This window comes from Ixodes scapularis, unplaced genomic scaffold, assembly GCF_016920785.2.
Source record: "Ixodes scapularis isolate PalLabHiFi unplaced genomic scaffold, ASM1692078v2 PGA_scaffold4__175_contigs__length_147842914, whole genome shotgun sequence".
Lineage (NCBI taxonomy): Eukaryota > Metazoa > Arthropoda > Arachnida > Ixodida > Ixodidae > Ixodes > Ixodes scapularis.
The window spans coordinates 145,023,031-145,048,859 of NW_024609879.1; the positions used below are offsets into that span (position 1 = coordinate 145,023,031).

The following is a 25,829-nucleotide window of genomic DNA, read 5'->3' on the forward strand; positions in this document are numbered from 1 at the left end:
TCGGCTATAGAAACTCCTTTGAATGGCTGGCTATAGAAAATTGGTTGAATGAGATATAGCCGATTTTATGGCTGTCTATAGCTTTTTCTGTGGTCTCCGTAATGGTTGTCTATAACTTTTTGAATGGACACCTGTATCATTTTTTGCCGTTTGCTCTCTGGGTCTCATTAGAAAGCCTGCTATAGCCGCCTATGGCTCTTCTTTTGGTTTCTTTAACCGTCTATAGCTTCTTTGATGGTCCCCTCTAAAGATCTCTACAGATCTTTCTAGACAGCGTGTTATAGCAGTCTATGGCTTTTCCTTTGGTTTCTTTAGCTGCGTGTTCTTCTCTGTATGGTCCGCTATACCCCATTCTGTAGTTCGGCCTATGGTTTTCTTTACCCATTGTGCTATAGCTGCCTATTGCTTTTTCTTTAGTTTCTTTATTAACCTGTAGCCCTCTGCATGGTCTCCTATAGCTCATTCTATAGCTCGTTTTATGATTCCCTTTACAATCATGCTTAGCAGCGTTTAGTTCTTCTTTTCACCGGAATCTTATGAAATGAGAAACAAATTATTTGTCACTGTAGATCTTAAACAAAAACGCCGACCTTGTATCTAGATATAAAATATAAAAGAAGATTGGCAATCTCAATCTTTTTAAGCCGTTTCGCACTTGATAAACCTATGTAAAGAATCAAGCAAACCCTTCAACAAAATAACGTACTCGCCCAGGTATTTGCAAAAAGGCAGGTAAACATACACAAGAGATTATTTCCAAATCTTCTAGAAGTTTATTACACACAGCCAATACCGTAGACAAGTAGAAACTAAGGAATTTGTAATATGTAAAGAGGTAATACTAAGCTGTTATGCAAGTGAGAAGATACAAACCAAACAGGCACAGGGGAAATTCTTGGGTAATGTTTAATCTCCTAGCAGTCGGCAGAAATATTTCATAATGGAACAGCGCGAAATTTACAGGGACAGGCAGAGGAAGGAACTGGACAGGACGAGCGCTGACTAACAACTGAAAGGTTTATTATCAGGAAACCACGAAGAAAACATACAACAACACGACTCTCTAATCACGATTTAAATGCGCATGCGCCTCACGAAATTGGGTTCTATCGGTTCCACAATTCTATATGCTTCATCCACGATCTAAAACTTCGACCTGATTGTCCAGCAAATTCAAGGAAGCCTGACTCAGGCAGGCTGGCCCATCCTTCTTTATTTTTTGAGCTTCGACAATCTCTCGAGCTTTTTGGTCCCTGTGTTTATACAAAACAATGGCCTTGTCAGGTAACGTTGTACAGGCGCAGTCCCTGCAGTGTAACGCCAAGTGGGAGCTTTCTGTTCCTGTTAAAGAACTACGGTGTTCCCGCAGGCGAATGTTGAGGCACAGCCCCGTCTGTCCGATGCATACCTTCCTGCACGTGAAGGGTATCTGGTACACTACACCCAAGGTGCATGGCGCGAACTCAATGCGGTGTTTTATGCCGTACGGCCTCTCCCCCTGTTTTTCTTCCTTGTTAAGGCGCTTTTCTACTGCAGAGCAAATACCGCTTAACTTGCTACGTGCCGAGAAAACCACATCTACCGCGAACTTCGAGGCGGCTCTTTTAAAGCCGTGTAATAGGGGGTGCACATAAGGGATGACTGTGACCTGCTCTAGAAGACGCAGGTTTCCCGGATTCGGTAATCACCTCGGCCGCGGAAGCAATAGTGAAACGCATTAAGAGTGAGGCGCGGGTAAAAATAACAAAAAAGTAAAAAAGCAGGTCGCAGTCATCCCTTATGTGCACCAGATGTCACACGGCTTTAAAAGAGCCGCCTCGAAGTACGCGGTAGATGTGGTTTTCTCGGCACGTAACAAGCGGTATTTGCTCTGCAGTAGAAAAGCGCGTTAACAAGGAAGAAAAACAAGGGGAGAGGCCGTGCGGCATAAAACACTACATTGAGTTTGTGTCATGCACCTTGGGTGTAGTGTACCAGATACCCTTCACGTGCGGGAAGGTATGCATCGGACAGACGGGGCGGTGCCTCAACATTCGCCTGCGGGAACACCGTAGTTCTTTAACAGGAACAGCAAGCTCCCACTTGGCGTTACACTGCAGGGACTGCGCCTGTACAACGTTACTTCACAAGGCCATTGTTTTGCATAAACACAGGGACCAAAAAGCTCGAGAGATTGTGAATGGGGCCAGCTGAACATGGAAAACACACAGAGAAAAAATATACAGAGAAAAAATATAACATTCGCACCGCTGGACTAGCAACATTTAATGATGCCTCTTTTTCCTTTTCTGCTAATCCTTGATTCCGGTTTCCTTTTTCTTTACACTTAGATTTTTTTAATTCTTTACACTTGATTTACGTTCTCTTTTTCCTTAACTTAATTCGGAATTTCTCTTCCTTAAACGCATTGCCCTTTCTGCCTTCGGAATGTTCTCATCCCTTTTCTTCTGTCTCCCTTAAACGGTCTTCCTCTTCTTCTCCCTTTGCCTGGACCTCATGTCACTCCGCAGGAAAATCTTCTCGGAGTTGTGTAGTGCGACGGCAGGGGCACTAACACAGTCCTCGCCTTTTTCTTCGATGGCTAGGGCTTCCAGTAGTTCACGGGCGAGTTGATTTTTATGTCGCCCCACGATGCTTACGTTGCACAAGGTTGCCCCGCATTGGCATGCGCGACAATGGGCTGCAAGGTGTCCTGCTGCTGTCACGTTTCGTAGAGATGTGGCATGTTCTCTGGTTCTATCATTGATATAGCGCCCTGTCTGCCTAATATAACACCTTCCACATGTTAATGGAATGTTATAAATGACCTCTTTTTGACATTGGGCTTACCTTGTTTTGTGAGCGATGTTACATTCCTCTTGGTGCCTACGTTGGTTTTCGTTTACCCTGCCGCACATTGAATACCCTTTGTTTGGCGCGGAGCTTATCACTTGGACCCCTTGCCGGCCTGCGATATTTTTTAGCCGGTGAGTGATGCCATGGAGATATGGTGCTACCACTATGGGACTTGCATTCTTTTTCTTTGTTGTTCGCTCGATGCCTTCCTGTCCGCGCTTCAACTTCTGGGAGATCTTTTCACATATTGATACCAGTAACGTTTCCGGATACCCAGCATCAAGTAGCCTGGATACCTGAGTGTAAAAACTCTTCTGGATCTGGTGTTCGCAAGACTTCTTTAAGGCAGATGTTAGTGCCGTGGTGGCGACCCCACGTTTCACGTTCTATGAGTGTCCGAATTGAGGAACTCGACTCTGGAGAGCAAGCTTACTGCATATAAGTCACTTGTGAGACGGATAGTCGAATATGCCAGCATTGTGTGGAGCGCCCACCATGCGTACCTCACTGCCTGGGTGGATAGGGCTCAGACGTTTGCGGCTAGGTTAATATTTCCTAATTACTCCCAAAGATGTAGCGTTAACTCTATTCTTATTGATGCAGCATTACAATGTCTTGAATCCAGAAGATCAGTAACCGCGCTCCGGTTTTTTTTACTCTCTTTATTATGGTAAAATAAATATGACTCATGAGGACTACCTACAATCTTCCTTTGATCGGTTAGCAAAAACAAATCACGACAGAGGAGTTAAACCTTATCAAAGTCATAATAAAGTATTTAAGTACTCTTTGTTTCCGCGTGCAATGGAGGAGTGGAACCAGCTACAGGAGTCTGTAGTTAATAGCGCATCTGCCAAGTCGTTTGTAGACTACCTCACTTCACCATATTAAATGCGCACTGTTACCACCATGCGCGCCTGACGAGCTTGTTGATCCTCTGCATTTACTGTGCCCTTTTGAACGGTCATTGTGGTGCAACTTTTAACCTGATGAAAAAAATCTGTGAAATGTATGCGTTTGTGCGTCGTTTTTGCGTATCCCCACATCTATTTTGATCATGAAAAATTTACAGTATTACTAAATAAATAAACGTCCTGCGTTATCTTTTCGCTACATGTGGAATGCCGAACTGAGTAGTCTCGCAGGGTTCAATTCACGTTTGAAAAGTTACATATGTTTATAAAGGCCGGTCTTATTTGGCACATCACGACAGCAACATTCCACCTCTCAACAAACAGATATGTAGAGTGCATTATTAGCACGACAAAAGACGCACTATACGGCGTATCGCAAAGGGAGACTGGGGGCAGCGTCTAGCCTTTTTTTTTTCTGCAGCAGCACCTAACACCATGCTCGACGATCAACAGGAGCCCAGCAGAATTGCTGATCAGAGGCTGGTTGACGACGCTACTGGTTGACATAAATCATCAGGAATAAAGCTTATGAGAACGCCAGAAAAGAAACCGAACGAATGCCACGAGTATATCGACTAGGATACCTTGTGTTCGTACGAAACTACAGTAGTGACCCTGCATGGATCATAGCAACAGTGATTGAAGTTACATGACCTGTCTCCTACAAAGCCCGCACCATAAAAAACACGATGGTGCGACGTCTCGTCAATCAATTGCGACGGATTGGTGCACCAAGCACAGCACTCGGCGGCACCAAACACAGAGTACCAGGCGTCTGGTCAAGAACCACTGAACCAGCTGCTTAACCGCAGTACAGAATAGACATCAGCGAGCGTGCCAGTGGAACCAGCGAGCGTGCCAGTGCTACCAGGCAGAAGAAACCGGGTAGGGCTAGAACACCCCCGCAGCGCTGGAAGTACTTCACTTAGAAAAAAGGGGTGTCATACATATTTCCCTTTGGCCTCATCTGCCGAGCAGACGGCAAGCAGTAAGAACAGCGCCGCTACGCGGGACGCCAGCGAGCTGCCTCTCCTTAGCCACCCACGCCAACTTCGGACGAAAGTCATGTGCGCCGTTATCTACCTGTAACCAACTTCTAACCGATCGTGTAAACTATTTAATAATACGAATTTATTCTATAATAAGGGTCTAACAATTGGTATTTGCCAGAAACATGGAACATTACTCATAACCAAAACAACGAACATTTCGATACAGTACTTCGCTTACATTGTGCACGAAGCACCAACTGACTGTATATGAGAATTACTCGGTCTAGCGAATAGCACAAGTATGGTGTGATTACCCAGTCATCAGGTAGATCAGGTCATAGGTTTCATAATCCTCCGGGTATGTATGGAAGAATTCCATCATGTTGTATACTGACTTGAGTCCTTCTATGCAGTTTGGTGGGCGAGGCACGAATTCCAAGAACGACTCCCTAGACTTCTGCAGTACAGAGAAAATTTAATGCAAAATATACCTTCTTTATGGACACATTTTCAAGGCTTGATCACTTAAGCAACGTGCAAAAAATTAAATCACGTACTAGCTTTTGTTTTCTCCACTCGCATCATCTTTAAAAAGGCTGCAAAAGTGTCCCCATTTATTGTGGGTCTTTACCAAGCTTTTATTTTCTTAAACTGAGTTCTGAAGACTTGTTTGATTTGTTTGTTGCACCTTGAAATTACTTAACCAGAACAGTAGTTTTTTTTTACTTTTATCTGTACATTTCTCTATCACGTTTTGTATGTATTTTCTTAAGTACACTACTAGTAAGAGTTCAATTCCCCTATTTCTTATACTTTTTGTTTCTTTGTGAGTTCATATAAAAATTATTCTCTCATTCTAGATTTTCTCTCACTCTGTGTGAAACATGAATAGGTGACTTTAATGTAAATAATTAAATCAAATGAAACGTAGAAGGGTAACTTATGCCAATTTATGTGTTTTTCACAGTAGCTCTAAGGAAGCTGATTCTACTCAAAATAAAATTCAGAGATAAATAAATATAACTCAAATAATTTGCACTTTACTTATTGGGCTGGATACCTTTCCCCAAAAAACTGTAGATAGCAATTTTCTGCTTTAAGTTATTAAAACTAGAGGTTTTTAGGAGAATTTAGACGTTGTAAGACAGATACAGTTTTGTAACATCCCTTGGGATTACTGAAGAGATTTATGTGAACGGATTGCTTGAGGCTTGTCTTCCTGTAAGGTAAGGATAAGTACTTACCGAAAGTATCTCTATTCCCATAAGTTGAAACTGCACTTTTGGATTGTTAACGCTCAAGTATCTTAAATTCACCTGAAAAAATGAAATGTTCTGCTTATGCTAAAATATTATTTTCAAAATGAAATACCCCAATCTTAACTTGCTTTTAACAGTTGAGTGAAATTCATATAACATTCTTTTTTCATTATCGTAGGAACACATCTCTATTTGTTTTGGCGTTTGTAACATACTACAACAAATTTCGTTGCACCATGGGTATGCATTTAATACATGATGCACAGTCCACACAATGCTGTTACTTAAATTCAGCTTTCGTTTGGGCACGTACTCTAGATACAAGAACAGGTGAGGCGTGATCTTGGCAGCAAAGCTGATCTGAACTTCAAAGTAATTCAAGCAATGTTGATTGCATCCGCAGTGTGCTATAAATAGCGGAACTGGGGTTAGCTGGGCTCGTTTGTATGCTGCCATGGTGAACAGAACACTGCACAAAACCACAAGGACAGAGAAGAGGAACATGCAAGACACAGAAGCACGGTGTGTCGTGCATGTTCCTTTTCGCCGTCCGTGTGTTTTTGTACACTGTATTTTTCACCGTGCTACATTAGTACATATTATGTTTTCCTCGTTGAAGTATTATGTAAATTTTATATTATCTACTTGATTCAACACGCAACCTCTTTTAAGGCTGCGGTCCCACGGGCGCCATCTTGAACATTGCAATAGTTCAAGCCCCAGGGTGTCGATGCACGTCCGTTCGCGAGCGTAAATGTTTGCGCACGACAGCGGCGTTCCTCCTGGACGTGTGTACTTCTCGGCGGCCGCCTGACGTGACTCACCTCCTCCGAGTTTGGCGCTGTCATTCTCCTCAGGGTCACCGCGGCCGTGTCTTTCGCCCAATCTTAGATAAACAGCCTTTGTTTGGAATAAAGGACGCATTTTTTTTTTATTTATTTTTTGAATTTTTACTGCCAACAGAACCGTTATTTTTCTTGTTTCTGGAATCGAATGTTGACGTCTTTCCTTTTTTTTAAACACAAATATGGAGCCGAGATGCCTGGAGGACTGCTACTAAAGCCAAAAGAGCTGGCATGCATGTTTGTATTCATGTAAAACCTTTATTAGCATAGCGATACGAAGATTTAATAAAATGTTTTATAAAGAATGTAACCTATAACTTGCTCTAAACAGTTAACAAATTTCAATGTGCTCCTTTATATATAGGGTGGCTCAAGTCACCAGGCTCGACCTAAAATGTTCGTAAAAATTGACGCCTGCACGAAGCATTTTAAATTTTTCGTCAAAGGCGTAATTCACAGGTCGGTTTTTTTCTTTTAAAATTACAAAGCGCAGCTCTCTTTCTGTAAGGAATAAGGCCAAGGAACTTTCCAGGGTCTATGGCAGGCAGCAACGCAGACGACAGGGGTCCAGTAGCGGGGTGTGTTTGGCGTTCGTTTTGATAGATGGCGCTACCTCCTTATCGCGACGGCTCGCGACCACCGTAGGTTATTAAAATAAATATAATATTTTTGAAATGTAACTTAGGCTAAAAAATAAATGCGAACAATAAAAGTAAAACTTAAAGTAAAAAAAGAACGCGTCTGCATAACGGCGGCGCTTTTGCTGCCAACGGATTTCGTCTGCTAACTTTTGCTGGTCGGCTGCACCTTCAGACGCTGCTCCCAACGCCATCTATGAATACGAACGCCAAACACACCCCGCTACTGGACTTGGTCGTCTGGGTCACTGCCCGCCGTAGACCCTGGCAAGTTTCTTGGCCCTATTTTTTACTAAAAGGGAACTACGCTTTGTAATTTCACAAAGAAAAAAAAGAAAACCGACCTGTGAAATACACCTTTGACGAAAGGTTTTGATGGCTACGTGCAGGCGTCGATTTTTATGGTCCATTTTAGATCGAGCCTGGTGACTTGGGTCACCCAATACTAGACATTTCAATTGTTTTCATTCGTTTCTTTAATCATTTCCTATTGAGATTTTTGAGTCTGTTGTTGCGCACAAGAAATCCCGCCAGGAAGATGCCTTATAGCATATGTGATCGTGCTCGTGCCACTCACACAGTCGTACAGAGGTCTGGAGTGCCTGATATTTCTAGCAATATTTTAATCATAGCGATGCCAGGAACTCCAGTCTTCTGATATTGTTATGATCAGGTAGCAGGTTTTCTTTTAGCATATTATAGCATGATGTGCTACAAGGACCTCTGCCGGCATAGTCAAGAAAAAATGATCGAAGTGGACAACCTTTTTCTTCCTACCCGGAATGGGACACCACTGGACGTGTGCTTCTATAGAAATATTCGGTTGCTTAGGAATTTTTGGTATTAACATTTATAAATTGTTAAATCGAGAGTGTTTAGGAAGTGCTACTTTGCAGTAGCTTACCAGAAGGGAGCCACTGGCACACAAGGCTTCTTTTGTCTGAGCGTATACGATCGAACCGGACTAATCAAATGAAAAGAAAGAGTTCAAAGTAATTGAAAAGCAATACTGTGGTAGCCATCATTCGAGTTCCGGATTTTCTCATTACCGAAAATGTGTGCTAACCACTGCAACACTCCAACAGTTTTTTTTTTTTTTTTGTTTCACACTGCACCGCACCACTTTTTTAACATGTGGCAGTTTCTATCTGTCTCAGAAACGCTCCAAATACTGGATGTAGGCAATCAGAGGTGTCCCGGAGCAGCGGCTTTTAATCTTTTAGCCTTTGCGGACCCCCTAATTAACTCAGAGGACGTTCAGAGGCCTACACCGAGTACAATATTGAGAGAATGCACATATGAAACGGCACGCTAAGCAAGGACCAGGAAAAGGCACGATACTTGCAGCTGCCCGGAATACGTTATACCCTTATAAGTTATTGGTATGAAGAGGCACTCGCAGTATAGACCATTCCATTTAGCGGTCTCTGGGCGGCACCATTTTGTTCGAAAGCAGCGCCCTCTCCACACATCCGGGAAGTTCAGCGGGTTCGGCGGGGTAAAACGAGAGAGCGGGCACGCCCCCCTCCGCTAGCAGACGACAAACCGGGAAGTTGTCATTCTCTATATTTGGGCTGTACCGGCGGGCTGTACGGAATATCAAACTCTCGCTTGTGGCTGCCGTTGTGAAGTGGTTCGCGTTCTTAGAATAGTTGTGGCTACTCCAAAATCAGCCTAGAGCTCTCTGTTGTTCTATTTCGGTAAATGATCAACTAGCGTATCTCTTTTCTACTACTTAAATAGCGGTTGAGTCAGCCGGCAGTACTACCCTCAACTACTGCGTGTATTGCGGCAGAAGAGCACGTTTTTATTTATTATTTCAGACTTTCACTCATGGTCGCTAAAGGCCTACACCAGTACGACGTTTGTATAGTAAAAAAGGTACAGCAAACGGAATTACTTTTCGCCGGCGCAACCGGCCAATCTGACACAGTTTTCCCCATTTGTTTTTTATTTGCGCGCTGGTAACAACGCAATTGGACCCTGTTAGTCTTTTTCTATCTAGCATAGTATTACACGATAACTGGCACACCAAAATCTGCGCATCTGCGCTTGAAATTGCCAAAATGACACGACTTTAAACAAAGTTCGCACGCCAGCCGGATGCTAGGTACAGCCCATTCGGCGGAGCAGACGACATGAGGGGTGAGAGGGAAAGGACATTTTTTTCTCTCTATTACCCTCTCTGCTATGACCCTAATAGAACGGTCTATACGACCAGTGTGGAGAGTAGTTTTGCACGCAGTAAACGAGGCTGCTGACTTCGGGCTCACTGGAAGAAAATCGAAGTCGTAAATCGGACTCAACACCGTCCTGTTTTGTGACTTTGGGTTGATCCGAACCAGAGCAGAAAGTGTGGCTTCACAAAGGAAGGTTATCAAAAATGGCCAAGGGTCTCACCCCCGAATTCATATATACGACTTCAACCGAAGCCGAACTTCGACGTGCTCAAGTTCGCCTCAACGCCAAGTTTTACTGGAAAACCCCCAAGCTGGTTTTTACGTTTCATAGACGCTCCCCCGAACTTCCTTCGTCAAGTCCCGTTCAAGTCGTAAGCGCTCGTGGTACTTTCCGCCTGGGAGCGCGATTAAGCTGCTTTTCTTTTAGAGCGCAGCTTGAGGGGCCCGTTCCCGGCTTGAGCGGCGTCGGCGTAACCGCGAGGTCACGTGACCCCCCCCCCCCCGGAGGTCACGTTACTCACCTCCCCTAAGGTCACGTGACCCCCTGACGTCACACGACCCCCCCTCCCCCCCCCCCCCCCCCCTGTGGTAATGTGACCTCAAGGAGTCACCTATCCCTCAGTACGCTTCCATCCTCCTTCTCAAGAGCTGCGCTCTAACCGGCGTTACAGGGCCTGTTAGAGCGCAGGGTTACAGTAAACGGCTTTCATTTTTTTTCTTAAAAAGTGCTTTACACTTAAAAGAGAAAAGTTTTTTTTTTTAATTTTCTTTTGTAGCATGTCTATACAAAACGCAAATTGTCCAATTTGTATCATGTCTATACGAAACCTGCGCAAAAATGCGCAGGTTTCGAAACAAACGGTGTAGACTCTCAGAAATAGGGGGTGTAGGGCTTACACCCCTGTAGTGAAGTTGTAATTTGAGCTAGTAGGTACTTCGACACGATAAAGCAACATAGTGATCACGCAGGTAAAGAGCACTTTCTCTCTACCTGTCCTTTCTCTTTCTTCGTCTTCTTACACCCCTTGACCCGCTTAAGAACACCCCGAAACATCTGTTCAACGTACAGCGCACTCCCGTCAAACCGAAGGTACCGAATTTCACGAGCAGCTTGATAACCGAGTGGTACAACATGCGTGTTACTATCTGCAAAACATTATTCGCGCTTTTCTTTGGCCTACTGCGAAAGCTCAGGGTTTTTTCGTTTATTTTGTAGTTGTTGAGACGTACTTTAGCTGTTTAATACGTTATATCGCACACGTTATCAAGCCCCTCGTAAACGTTGGGGCTGTCAGTTCGACGGTAGTGCGCTCTAAGTCGAACTTGAGGTTTAGGGTGTATTATGTGGGACAAACGGGTGTAACACTACACCTTGTTTTAGGGTGTACACGTTTTCAAGACACGTGCGCCTTTTCGTCTGGCAAGTTTGGCTCATTTGAGCGATTGCTCGAGGCTCTTATTCATTTTTGTGTCGCTTTGTCGGCGTCCCTCGCTTCCGGCCACCGTTTGGCGTCACATCCCTACTGAAAAAAACAAAAAACATGTTCGAGATTCAAACAGGCGGCAAACTGGTCGACCCGTTTGAACTAAACGGGTGGCAAACGTGTCGATCTGTTTAGATCAAACGTGATTATGGGATACGGGTACCCGTTTGAAACGGCACCCGTTTGATACGGGTGCCCGTTTGACCAGCCACGTGACCACACATATGAACGCGCCCTTCGGATAGGCAAATTATTTGCTAGCCCTTAATGAGTATCGTCCGGAAGGTTGGTTATCTTAAACTTATTTAAGACATCCCGAAACTCATCAGCGTATTTATAACAGCGAGGAAACACGTAGAAAAAATGTGGTCGCGCAGGTGCTTGCAAATGGGCAGGAAAACAGACACAAAGCATTGTTTTCAATTCTCATAAAAGTTTATTACAGCCTATTCCGTAGACAAGTACAAACGTGCAAGCGATCTGTGACATGTGAAGAGGCACTCTAAGCTTTTATACAACTGAGAGGAATGCAAATCAAACAAGAACCGAAGAAATTCTAGTCTATAATGGCAGACTTTCGGAAAAATATTCTCCCGGCTGCCGCGAGAACCAGACGCTGCGTAATTCTATAGATAATCTCGACGTGTACCCGTAGAAGAACGTCAATCGTTGCCAACAAGTAGGTAGGAATGCACTTACCATAATAACAGCGGACTTAAAAGATGTAATCCAAGATAAATAGCAGGACAACCACACAAACACAAAAACGAGAAGGAAGGCTCCTTGAAGTTTCGACACGATGCGGCGCACAAGTTGTCATTTGCGGGTTCCGGAAAAAACGTCCCCGGAAAAAACGTCCCCGGAAAAAATGTCCCCGGAAAAAAAGTCCCCGGAAAAAATGTCCCCGGAAAAAAAGGCCCCAGGTGGAAAGTAGGAAAAAATGTCCCCAAAGGGACATTTTTTCCACTTCAAGTACAATCCGTTTTTGACTTTTGTGTATGAATCAAGAGTTTGTCATTTTATTCCTGATTTTGCAACATTGCATCTCAACTGTTTGTGTTTGTTTTTCATTGTGAATAAAACATTCATAACACTTCTAGCTAAAACCAAATTATTGTGTCGGGAAATTTGAGAGGTACTTGTGTACCCTTTTCCAAATAGGTAAAAAACACGACACTTAACACGAACAAGCGATCGCTAGTTTCTTTTTTTTTCTTTTTTTTTTAAGGGGCGAAGCTCCTTAGGGTTTAGCCTTGTCCGTCCGGCGTCCGTGCTCACATCGGTTGCCATCCCATCTGTCTTCTTAAAAAAAGAAAAAATGTTTGCGCAGTCGACAGGATTGAAACCTGTGCGGGAGACCCCAATGGATTTCTAGTCCATCGCCTTAACTGCGGGACGAGTAGGGGGCTCTGAGATGTGGTAGTAACTCAAGAGCTGGGGATGTCCTGGATGAAACGTTGCATGTAGCCGCTCAACGTCTATACAGGAGAGGGCGCTGCGGTCAAATGCTCAAATGCGTATATTACCACGTTCTACACCACACATTCTCTTTCTGACATGGATGTGGAGATGCTTTCCCACGGCATCCAGCGGATCCAAGCTGATCCGCTAGAAGAACCACTGGCTCTGCATTTCACCGACCATAAAGCAGTAATAATTAATGAAGTCAAAACGCAACCCGGAACTCAGCAATACCTATGAGCAATAAAAAAAAAAATCAGCACCATCAGCACTACCTATGAACAATAAAATTAGTATCATCAGCACCACCAGAGCTTCGCCCCAATCAACACAATTTACCACGTGGAGATGCGGTCATTTTTTTATACAAACGAGAGGTTAATTGTCATCAAAGTTATTATAGGTATTGAAGGTGCTTATTTGGGGATATAATGCAAACGGTAAAATTTCGTTCTCACTAATCCTCTTTCGGAGCCGTTTTCCCCTACCTGCCACACGGTGCCTTTTTTCCCAGGACATATGACCGGACCGCCCGAAGCACATGAGGATCAGGAAAACCCAGAGATAGAAAATACTTTGGGGACATTTTTTCCTACTTTCCATCTGGGGCCTTTTTTTCCGGGGCCTTTTTTTCCGGGGCCTTTTTTTCCGGGGACATTTTTTCCGGGGACATTTATTCCGGGGACATTTTTTCCTACACCCGTCATTTGCCGAACCCAACCATACCGCAAGAATTACTGACTTCTTTGAATAATTGCTTGTTGCCGATATACGCGTAGGACTTTTCGAACATTTGGTGCAAATCCCATACTTTGTTGAAAGACATCCTAATAAAACCGCAGGGAAAGGCGGTAGATCAAAGCAGGCAGGACAAACGAAGCTGCAACAGTCAACGCGCAAAGAAAACATTGACTGCCAACGCGCCTGCTGCCGGATCTGGCTACGCTTATCAGCGTGTAGCGTGCCCTCCCCTCTCTCTGGTCACGTGACAGTGCTGATCAGAGCGGAGGGAATGGGGCGACGGCGACGTCAAGGTGCAGGACACCAACCCTCTCCCCTCATGCATTCTATAAATAAAAACAAAAAAAAAATTGCGGTTGGCTTTTGGTGGCAATGCAGTCGATGCTAGGGAAATACTGGGTTGTGTGGTATGTTTATACAGCCTAGAACTTGGTCTGCCTCACAGGGGCGACGAGTCTCCCAGCTGTAGATGAGCAATGTAGCCAGTGCGGTACAACCGCTAGCCTGGGGTCTTTAACGTGCACCACGCAGTAGTGATACACGACCGCACGCCGGTACGATGCTCATCCAGATCGAAACGGGCAGGGGTGGGGATTGAACCCAGGATCCCTGGGTTCTGCAGCGCGAGCTTTCGCTCCACGTGCGATGCTAGGGAAGAAGGCGCATAGACCGCGCTTTCCTCCTCTCCTCGAATTGCCATTGCACGCCGCGTTTACAGCCTGGGAAAGCAGGCGAAACGCGCGCATTTCAGCCCACTGGAACGCTGGAAATGGCGCCGGCCAGAAGCTCGGCTTGCGCCCGAGCCAAAAAAGCCCCCAGCGCGAGCTCGTAATCCGACTGCTGCAACGGCGGGCCTGCTCTCGCAATTCTCGATGTTCTTGCAGCCACGTGTTTGCGCGTTACCTTCGTTGAGTCCTGAATATAAGTGAAATGGAGTCTAGAAATATATTCTTTCACGCGGTCGCGTCCTCTGTGAGAGACATTCGAGCTGAATAAGTAAATCGAGGCAACAAAGAACGACAAAGCGGTAAAGTTCTATCAAAAATATCGGCTCGCCAACGTCGCACGTTTACGTATAAAAAAAAAAAAACGCTTATTGCAGTTGCAGTATAAGCGAACATCAGCGCAATCAAAATATAAATATCATTACTTGCATTACGCGGACGATTGTAAATCGATGAACCGGCGCTCCCGGCTTTCCGGAAACAGGCTGGCACGGCTGAAATAGGCGTGCCCATGCCGCCGATCGGTACGTTCAGTATCAAACGGGCTCCGGAGAGCTGTTTGATTAAACCGGTACGGTTTGCCGGTCACCGCTCATCCGTCTGTGCAACATGGTCGCCGGTTTGAGGAAACGTGCGACAACTTTGCCCAAACGAGTGGCCCATTTGATCAGACGAGTGACCCATTTGCAAAAGGAGTGGCCTGTTTGCCCAAATAGGCGACCGTTATGGCTCATACGGGGGACCCCCTTGAGCCATACGGGCGATCCCTTTGACAAACTGGTGACGGGTATAGCTAAACGTTTACAGGTATGGACCCGTTTACTTTCATATAGGCCCCAAATGGTTTTTTTCAGTAGGGTTGAGCTTCGACGTCTCCTTCATTATGAAAACTCGGAAGAAGCTTGAACTTGGATTGAACTTGGATTCACAGAAAACCTAAAATAAATGCTTATCTGGATTCAGTAAACATAAAAAGATATTCGAGTGAGTGCCCGAGTCCGGTGCCGCGTCCACAAGCCTCAACGGGAAAGTTTAATATCCTCATAGGAACTTCGCATGGGAGGACTCTAATAACAAAAAAAGCGCCTGCAACTCCCGATGCGGAAGGAAAGAGATTACAAATTGAAGCGATGCTCAAAGCCGGTAAGTGTTATGTAACATTTCCTTATGGCCAACTATGCGACGTTGTCTAAGTGGTCCCTCGGATATGTAAACTGTAGACTATGCGTCCTGGCCGCTCTTCCGGCGGTTTGAAACGTTATTCTGTGTGGCTTACGTGTTTTTACAAAGGCTCGTTTTAATGGGAACCACTACGTAAAGCGTTAGCCGCGATCGCTGTGCTTTCGGTGTTCGAAACCAGGAAGTAGCTACCGGGCATCATAGTTTTCGCATCTATGTTTACCACCTCAAGTTTTCGCGGGCAAAAACACGAGTCAGAACATGATGTGCATGAGGCACTGTATCTGTAACCTATCTCGGGCCCGCTGAGACAAGGTTGATACCCTTCTGTTATCAAGAAACCTCTCTTTGAAAGTTCAATTTTTTTTATTTTGTATTTGATTATCTCAGCTGTTGTTAAGAACCTCGACACTGTTCCTCTCTCATTTGTGACATGCATGGATTGAAGCCAGATGATTTTATGTTTTTTCAGAAGTTTCTTTCCTAACGATGCACTACAGGAGCAGGAGAACGGAAGACATTCAAGAAGGAGAACCTTAGAGAATAGTAAATTTGTGTTAACATATATTACTTCATATAAGTGCCTTAAATAAGAGTTTTTAATTTTTTTTTTTTTTTTTTTTTTTTAGGATGGGAACTATTTTACCAGCCGGCGAATGCGGTCTGACCTGGACATGATTTCCAGGCAAGTAAATGAGCGTGGTTATGTTGCGGCAGAGAATCCTATGTGCCGCCTGTCCCCAGCGAGTCAGTACTCTGCTGCTGCAGCCAATGGTGAACTAGTAGGAAGGGGAAGCATCTCTTGAGCAGGAGTAAGACGAAGCGACGAGGACATGAGTAAAGCGCTCAAGCTGTTCAGAACAGCTGCCTACTATGGTGTCGTTAAAGATGATAAAACATCGCACAACAAAACTCGGAGATTCTCTGCGTTGTTTTCGGGGCATTTAAGGCATAGGCGACTTCCTGTTAAACGTCTATCGAGAACTGCAGGTCGGTGCCTGACGTCTTCGGGCACCGCATCAATGTCTGCAAAGCGGCAAACGAGTGGACTAGCAGCAGAACGCATATCCTCCCTCTGACGTGGCTGCAGAAAATTGCTTTTCTGACCTACCGGCGTCTGGATGCGGAAGGCCGCTCATCGCTGTTCTGCCACAGCGATTATGTCAAGGAGCTGCAGTTTCCCCACTCATTAAAAAGGTGTCGCTGGCCAATTCAGCATGCGACACACTGTTCGAGAGAACGGTATGAGGCATGGCATGTTTCAGTACGACCGGGCGCACCTGTTCATAAGGACCGATGCTAGACTCTTTGAAAACAACGGTGACACCCTGGCCGTTTGTCGAGTACAACGACGACCGTGGGTTCGTCGCCCTACGCTTCAGTGACACGTTCATATGTTTGCTCGAACATCTTAAGTTACGGCAGTAAATGTGACCATGGCGCCCCCCTCGCGTGTCCTTGTCACATACTCTTTCTTCTGCGCTACACATTCATGAAGCTTGTGACACGTTAGTTCACATTCACAAGCTTACGGCTCGCACGACGTCTATGCTTGGGAATACATAAGCACAATGAGAAACTATTTAGCGACTATGAAACTTTGCATAAACTTCGAAGCCTCATCACTGAAATGTACTTCAACTGGGAGATAATTTGTTTACCAGCACAGTTGTTTTCTATATGTAAGCAGAAGCTTGCACTCCTCCCATTTTCTTCAACCGCCAGATATATGTGCAGCATTTGCTGTAGGCTATACGAGGTGGGTTAGAATTATCTTCTAAATGTTTGCATCTTTAGTATCAGTAAACGGCGCTTTGAGTCTTTGAAGGCCTCTAGGCGTGCAGTGCCACCTCCAGAAATTTATTTTGCGTTGGCCCGTCAGAGCCACACGTTAATAAACCTATCCAAATAAGCAGCGCTTGTTTCTATGTTTGTTTGTAAACAAGTTTGGCCATTCTCTTTTTGCAAGGGCAGGACAAAGAAGGAGTCTAACGCGCATGTTTTAGTCATTAAATTTCATTTATTTGTGAACTGCGACTGAGCAATATTGAAACTCATGCATTTGCGAGGGTGCAGTGATTAAAGAAACAGAAACAAAGCAAGCAAAAGTTCCACCATACTTTTAGACCAGGGTTCACATTCGTTTGAAACATGATCCAGAAAACAGGTATTTTCACTTGGGAAAGAAACACACAGGACACAGCATTCACAAAACATGCTACTTATAAATGCGAGAATCAAGAAGAAAATAACTCGTGAAATAATGAAACAAACATAATCCCATAATTATTTACAATATCACGAAAATGCAAACAAGACAAGGATGAAGGAAGGTGCACACATGACATGGACGGGCTCTGTACATCCCTTCCTTCGTCTTTATCTTATTTTAACTTTCTTGCGTAAGTCATTATGACGTAATAGCCCAAGCAAAGCATAAATCATATATTTATTTTTAATTTTGCCACACACATCAATCAGACAAAGCATTCAGTTAGAGATTTTATAAATGATTGTGGCTAATAAACTGTGGGTCACTATGTGCTCCAAAGTTTGAAAATGTGTACAGCGTGCACCATACGTATTATCTCAATTTCACTGGTGCAACGAAGAAGGAGGTGCCTAAACAGCGGCACTCTGCTTTCAGTCTGCTTTTATTTTTCTACCCCCCTTCAGGTCGCAGTCGCAGTGACCCTCTCGGCCTTGCCCCTCAGTTGACGTGACTGGCAGAGCAGCAACGGTGGATCGCTCTCCCTACGTCACGTGATGCTGTGCACCTAGTGATGATTTCGACTGCCCGACGAGTCATGGGAATCATCTCTTTCCTTCAGCCGTGTTGCGAGTCTTTATCTGAGCGATGTTGTGCCTGAATGAGTCGATAAATGGTATGAGTCAGAGAGATAATAACGAATGTTGTCAAGAATTTGACCAATTATCCTTCCGACATTTTTATTGTGCAGGTTGCATGCAGATTATATAAGAATGGGTGTGAAGTTTAGTACGAGTGAACAATCATGAAAAAGGTCTGATCAATTTGTCTCTTGATGTTGATGCCTTTATTGCAGCGGAAGAATTGTGATGTATGTTGATCTTTACGAGGCAATAATATTTGGATATTGTAGTGGACACAAAATGTTGTGTAATCGATTCGAGCCCGGTGCAAACATTTTATGGAATAGTGTGGAGTGGTAAGTCCATTAGAGTAAAAAAAAATAAAACCGCTAACTATTGTTTCATCAGATATTGTCTTGGGGGGGGGGGGGGGGGGGATGGGGGCGGGACCTTGGTAAACACTCTCCTCAGCAATGTGGTAAACAATGCTTGCTGGACATCAATTTGTGAAATGTCGCAGAAATCTTAAAAACAAGACATGCTTTCTTTCAGCAAATGCCTTCGACAAATTTAACAGTGACATGTCATTCGAAAAGTGTTATGTTTTGCGGTGAACAGCTATGCTCTGTGCACTCTTCAGTTGAGACTAGAAGCTCCGCCTTTAGCGCGAGCTTTCTCTCCTTAATGACACAAGTGTGAACGCGCTGGCACGCGCAACCAACGCATTGCGGAAGCCAGGGAGCTCTCGCTGAAGGCAGAGCTTCTAGTCTCAGCTTCAAGGGACCATGAAATAATTTTAAAATCGAGTTTCATCCACCGCACGTCGTAAAAGGTATGAAAAGAAACACCAAAACACAAAAATAGGGAGCCAAAAAAAATTATTTGCTATAGAACTTTTAAAAGAAAACTGGACTCTTTTGCGCCTTCTTTCCTTCGCCTTTTCACTACGATGCATCCGCGGAAACGGAGCACGTCAGCCAAATCCACGTCGCCTATTGGGTAAGAGCCTACCTCACCAGCACCGCGATCGTAAACAATAAATAGCCGGCGAATGTTTCCTAAAAGTTTTGTTAAATAATATTCAGATCCACATTTTGTAGCATAATTAGAGATGTGTGGCGAAAATTGCCAAATTTGATAATGCTGAGATCCAAGCGCCATCTCTCGTGTCGCAAACGAAGCAACCACTGCGCGTGCGCAGTAGGGCAGGGCCAACAGTTACTTGGGTGGCGGGCCGTGGCGACCGACGAACGTTTATTTTCCTTCCTCTCAAAACTCTGACTGAACGTTTATTTTTCTACGTGTTCTTCTCGCGCGTGCCGACTTCAAGCAGCAAGAAAACAGTACTTAAAACAGACCACGAATACAGTTTGATCGCTGACCGCAATTTTATGATTAAGAGGTGAGGTCAATCTCTTCCCCTTGTTTTCCGAGGCAGTGTTGACGAACACTCGTCGAAAAGGGACTCTCGTCGATTCTATCTTCTTGTCTTGTGTGATATAGAGCTGAAATAAACGCCGTATGGATTACCTTCGTAACACGGTATGTACACTTTGTTATTAGTATGCCATTTTTATTCTGACAGACTGCACGTCACTGTCGAGCTATAACAGTTCGTGGGAGGTATACGTGCAACCCCGGTCCAACCTTTCTTTGCCGAGTGTCGCGTCAGTATCGAGTTGCACTCGTAAAAGAACGGTCCCGAAGCGCTTACCAACAGCGCGAATACAGCACTTCCATCAAGCGCGCGCGTCCGCTCCGAGTGTGAACAGGTATTTACGTGGCTCTTGCTGACCCTCGTAGTTCAAACGTATCTTTTTTAACGTCGGCTCGCTCCTGCATCTCCGAGGCCACGAAAAACGCCACGGCAATTTGTTTCCATCTACGTCGCTTTGCAAACGACTGACACGGGCCGGCCTTTTGCCAACAATGACAGTTGGGTTGACTTCTGGAGTCTTCACCGGAAGACTCGCTGCACTTCCCAACAGGCATACCGGCGTATGGGACTAGTCCCATGCTGTCGCTGTAGCGCAACATATCTCATTAAATTTCGCTCAGCTGCGATGCGGCGATGAGAGGCGCCGATTCAGAAAATACGTCGGTGACATCAGCGCAGTAAAACCTACCGGCGCACCCCAACTCGAGAGAACTTCCGGTTCCGGAAACAGCCTACGTCACGGCTTGTTTTGCAGTCAGTTGGAGAGAATGAAAAAGTCGATATTTCAATAATTTTTTTGTGTAGAAGTTAATAAATTGAGACGAAAACAGATGCCTGTTCGGCATTCAGTAAACATGGACGGTTTAATGTGAAAGTTATCTGGAAAAAGTAAAAAGATCATTTCATGGTCCCTTTAAAGGGCAACTCCGCTCAATTCCAAAAAATTTAGGCTTCCACGTGATTCCATTTCACAAAGCACTACTAAACAACTCTACGTCTTCGGATTCGCAAAATGTGGAATATTATTTGTGTAATCCTAGTTTAAACATCAGCAGATACCGAAACCAAAACTTCGGTTGCGTCAGGCAACATTGGTCTCGGGTCGTCAGAGTCATGGCACGTCACGCCGAACCACGTGGTCCTGTGACGTTCGGGAGGGAGCGAAAAACAAAACACGCGACGCGGGCAGGTTTTTTTTTTTTTAATTGGATGAGGGCAGGTCGCTTCACATGGCGTGGACGGTGATGGCCCGGGGGAGAGGGGGAAGGGGAGAAGACGGAAGAGGAAAAGGGGAGCGGAGAAACAGACCGATGAACGCGCAGGGCAGCGCAAACTAGCGCATCCGTGTTACGGTGATCACGTGAACGCCCGGTCAGCCAACACCGGGAGGAGAAACTCATGACGTCATCGTTCAATTTCGCTCTGAGAAGTAAAAACAAGCAAAACGTGAGAATGACGTATCATGCCTCTGACGTAGTGGCTCAACGTTGGCCGCTCCAACTCCGTCGCATTGACTGCGCTGATGATTGCGCCTCGCGCCGCACGCTAGAGTTGGCAGACTTCGGCGACTTGGCTCGCTTGAAGGTTTGCTGGCCAGTTTATTAAATATATAAACGGAATTAAATCGTAATATTAGAGCGCAGCTCTTAGGGGCCCGTTCCCGGCTTGAGCGGCGTCGCCGTCGGCGTCGGCGTCGCCGTCGCCGTCGCCGTCGCCGTCGGCGTAACCGCAACCCTCGTAACCCTCGTGAGGGTTACGAGGGTTACGAGGGTTAATCTCATGAGGGTTACCCTCATGAGGATCACGAGGGCCACGAGGGTAACTAACCCTCGTAACCCTCGTGAGGGTTACGAGGGTAACCCTCGTAACCCTCGTAACCCTCACGAGGGTTACGAGGGTTACAAGGGTTACTAACCCTTGTAACCCTCGTGAGGGTTACAAGGGTAACTAACCCTCGCGAGGGTTACTTACCCTTGTAACCCTCACGAGGGTTACGAGGGTTAGTAACCCTCGTGAGGGTAACCCTCGTGAAGGTAACCCTTTTGAGGGTTACGAGGGTTAGTAACCCTCGTGAGGGTAACCTTCACGAGGGTTACCCTCACGAGGGTCACGAGGGTTATGAGAGTTACCCTCACGAGGGTTACTCACCCTCGTAACCCTCACGAGGGTTACGAGGGTTAGTTACCCTCACGAGGGTCACGAGGGTTATGAGAGTTACCCTTACGAGGGTCACGAGAGTTACCCTCACGAGGGTCACGAGAGTTGCCCTCACAAGGGTTACTAGGGTTACCCTCACGAGGGTCACGATGGTTACCCAGGTCGTGACCCCCCCTGGGGTCACGTGACCTGGAGATACCCCCCGAGGTCACGTGACCCCCCGTTGACGTCATAGGCACTGATGACGTCGTCAGTGACGTCACTGATGACGTCACCGGCATCCGCATCGTCATCGTCATCATCACTGATGACGTCATTTGTGACGTCACTGATGACGTCACCGGCATCCGCATCGTCATCATCATCACTGATGGCGTCATCAGTGACGCTACTGATGACGTCATCGGTATCGTCACGTGGCCCCAGGTCACGTGACCCCCCGACGTCACGTGACGCCCCAAGGTCACGTGACTCCCACAAGGTCACGTGACCCACAAGGTCACGTGACCCCCAAGGTCACGTGACCCCCCCGCCCCCCGAGGTCACTTGACCCACCCCCCAGTACCCTTCCCTCCTCCTCCTCAAGAGCTGCGCTCTAATTCGGCGTTACAGGGAGTTGTAAACGGCTTTCATTTTTTTTTGCATGGGGTCTTCGTAGATGATACTGAAGAGGGCTACATAGTTTTCTAAATATCAAAAATGAAGCGGAGTTGCCCTTTAAAGGTGAACGGAGTATAATGAACATTCACATCAAAACTTGCCGAAATCTGTGAATGTAGAATGCGTCTACATTGATAAGGGTGAGTTTTCAACAGCTCTATGACCAATTTTGTTCTAAACAGCCATTTGACAAAGCAGAGGTCACTACAGAAGTTGAAATGCATGGCAGAATCAAAGTGTAGAACACATTCCTGATTTTTCATATTTATTTTGCTGACACAAGAAACAGCTCCGTGCTACCTACCATACTTTCAATATAAGCGAGTAGTTAAGCACAGACCAGACACAACTGGGAATAACTTCTAGTATGCATACTGGGAGCTCTCTTTACCCATTAGGGGTCAAGAGCTCGCATTAGTAAACCTGCCTGCACACCACATGCACATGCTTGCTCAGGTTTTTCACACCAGAAGCTCAGGAGGCTCCTTTATTTTGGTAAACAGGGGGACCCACCTGATTGTTTATGCAGGGATCTGCTTTGAAGTTCTTATGGACCAATCAGGATTTTCCCGTCACGTCACCGAAGCCGGCTTTTCTGCGACACCAGCTCCATAACGCTGTCACGTTAATACGCGGTATATGTGAACCGATGAATAAGCATTGACTTCCTCGTATAATAGTTTAAGGTCCCGCGCCACTTTTTAGACCATTATATAACAAACACGATAAGGTGCACGTAAAAAGTTAGCTTATCATGACTTCGTCAGAAAGGTTTGCTCATGACGCCATAAGCAGTAAATATTGACACCTGAAACACATAACTGCAGAACTGCTCTTTATCTGCAAAAAATAGATCTGATAAAACACAGCCTTCGACTCCTATTAAGGGAAGATCCATGCCGATTTCACTTTTTTTTTTTAAATTTCATGAGCACGTATTGAAAGTATAATGGTGTAACTAGGTTCAGCAAATTCTCTAGAGTAAAGTTCGGCTGTAAAGTTCGGCTGTATTTTATAGACCGTCACGCTGTTTACAAACAAGCCCACATATGCCCACACCCGGGCAAACGTGGCCTTGTGCTGGCACTACGCACGCGCAGAAACCGAATATGCGTGAATGGAAACGTCTGCGCATGCGCCATGCCATCGACAGTGCCACCGCAGCTGCGTGACGTCAGGGCCGCGTGTTGGTCTATAAAAGACGCCTTCTGATCTACTCAAACTCAAAGGCAACATATCTCGCCTACCTCCAAGTATGTCTGTTTGTTTGTGCGTACATGTGCTCGTGCAACATTGCACTACCAGTTTTCCTCGTTCTTTTTTTTTTCTGATTTCCTTTTTTGTTTATTTGTTCGCTCTTTTTAATTATTTTTTTAACGTGCTCGCAGAACATCAATTTCTCGCTGGGAGGGACTACCAGGTACTGGTTGAAGAACCACGAGGCTTCTTTTACTTCGTGGGAGGTGTGTAAGCGAGAACTAAATAAGACGTTTATCAGTCAACACCGCTTTTGCAAGCAGCGTCTATGTGCAGTTTAACTGGGCTAACTAAGTAGCGTTGACTCAACCGCGAATAGAAGGGATCGACGTCAAGGTCGCTCTTCGTGACTCAGTTTCTTTCGAAGCCGTTAACATAATGACATTTTTCGCCCGGTGGCACCTTCTGCGAATTTTTCATCGAAACACTCACGTCTACGGCCAGACTATAATTAGACACCCAAAAATCTAAGTTAATCGAAAGATTCTAGTTAATAAGCAAATTAATTGACAAATTTCTCCTTTTTTTTCTGGCCGCCCCAGGACCAACCCCTTACCACCAAGTCTAAAATGACCTAACGCAAGTTCCCTTTTTTGAAAATAATTGTGGTCCCTCTACTAAAACCCAACAGCATCCGAGAGCCCCGGCTGCGTGGCGCGAACAACACCACCGAAGAGCGAGAGAGGCGACATGGGAACAGTGCCTGGAGCGGACGCCAAATGCATCTGCAGCTAAATTCCAGACGTAATGAATCAGTTTAGTGACAGATATTCGTTGAGACAACGTTAAAATTTCGACAACACCGGGTGTACCTACCGCGCTCTCATCTTCATACTATCGGTAACTGCCTTTTTAAGACCGACGAGCAGTTCGCGCTTTTCCCTTTCTCCTCTCTTCCTCCTCTCCCCCTTCAACCCTGTCCACCGTTGCCCTCTTTTCTCCTTCCCCGTGGAGTGCAGGATCTTCTGCCTCGCAGTATCTTGAGTCTGGTCGTCGGCCTTTAAGCACATGGGCCTACAAACTGTCGTTGCTGGACGCACGACGCTCTTGTCATCATCATGTAGTTATCAAGAGCCTAAGAGTCTAACAGTTTCTCTTCATAACAGCAAACTCAGTAAATCAGGCAACCTAGTCATTAACAGCTCAAGACACGCAGGGCGTGGTAAGCCCCGCGCATCTTATTATAACTCAGCAGCCAATCAGGTTGCCGCGTTAGCCGGTAAGAACACCCGTCAACGATTCACGCCTATGCAAGAAGTGTTAACGCAACAATCAACGTTTTCTGTTTCTTAAGCGCGAAACACATGTACGACGAAACCTTCCGATCCGACGTGCGGACTGCCGGAATGACCTTGGGGGGCGAGGGTTTTCGTAGCATCGGAGAGCGTTGAAAACCCTCGCCTCCGACCGTCGTATTGCGTGGTCGGACGTCGGATCGGACGGTTTCGTCGTACATGTGTTTCGCGCTTTATTCTTTCACTGCACCTTATATTTTGCCTTTCTTGTTCTAGAAACGTTTATGAAGTAGTGTGTAAATTATGGTTCGTTCGAATGCAATTAGGAGTTGTCAGGGCTTGCGGATTTACCCAGAATTTCGAGTAAAGATATTGCCACGCTCGTCAGCGAGCGACCGCGCGCGTGGCCGAGTGGTTACCGTGCTTGACTGTCGTGCAGGAAGTCTGGGTTCGATTCCAGTCAGTGGAATGCTCTTTTATTTGTTCTTTCATTGCGTTCTCGTGAGGTCGAGAACATTCTCGTCAGTTCGAGTTCTGAATGTTCCAGTCGCCGAACAATCTAGGCCGATTGTTCCAGAACCCAACGCGCGTACATGAGGGGCTCCGCGTGGCGAGCCACAGTCAGTTTTCGCCCAGCGTTCGACTCTGCTGCTACGCCGACTTCGACGCCCGCGACGCTCCGTTATTATCTTTTGTACCCTTTTATTTTTGGCACAAGTTCGCCACATTAAACGTTTATTTCTTTCTGTCTATTTATTGTTTATTGGTCACCACCCGTGACATTTTGGTGGAGGTGCGGGGTACCGCATGCCCGTGCAGCGTTCCCCTCCCAGGACCCGCAGTACAAGCCCGACTCCAAGCTCGCTGAGAAGACCACTCAGCGCGGAACCTGAAACTCGGACCAGCCGCCGCACCAAGGGAGAGGATCCGGAGTACGGTTTGCTCCTGGACAAACCCAAGCCGAGGAAGACGACGATGGACAACCAGTCGCAGGCCC

The 25,829-nt window shown here is 45.8% G+C and overlaps 1 protein-coding gene across 1 annotated transcript in view; it reads right to left on the minus strand.

Annotated features, from left to right (window-relative positions):
* Nucleotides 1-25,829, minus strand: part of LOC8035795 (venom metalloproteinase antarease-like TtrivMP_A) — an 80,268-nt gene that overhangs the window by 22,966 nt on the left and 31,473 nt on the right. The window contains exons 7-8 of the mRNA XM_029979592.3: nucleotides 5,986-6,057; nucleotides 5,056-5,198 (exon numbers count right to left, since the gene is read on the minus strand). Coding sequence (XP_029835452.3) covers nucleotides 5,056-5,198; nucleotides 5,986-6,057 — 215 coding nt within the window. The remainder of the gene's footprint in view (nucleotides 1-5,055; nucleotides 5,199-5,985; nucleotides 6,058-25,829) is intronic.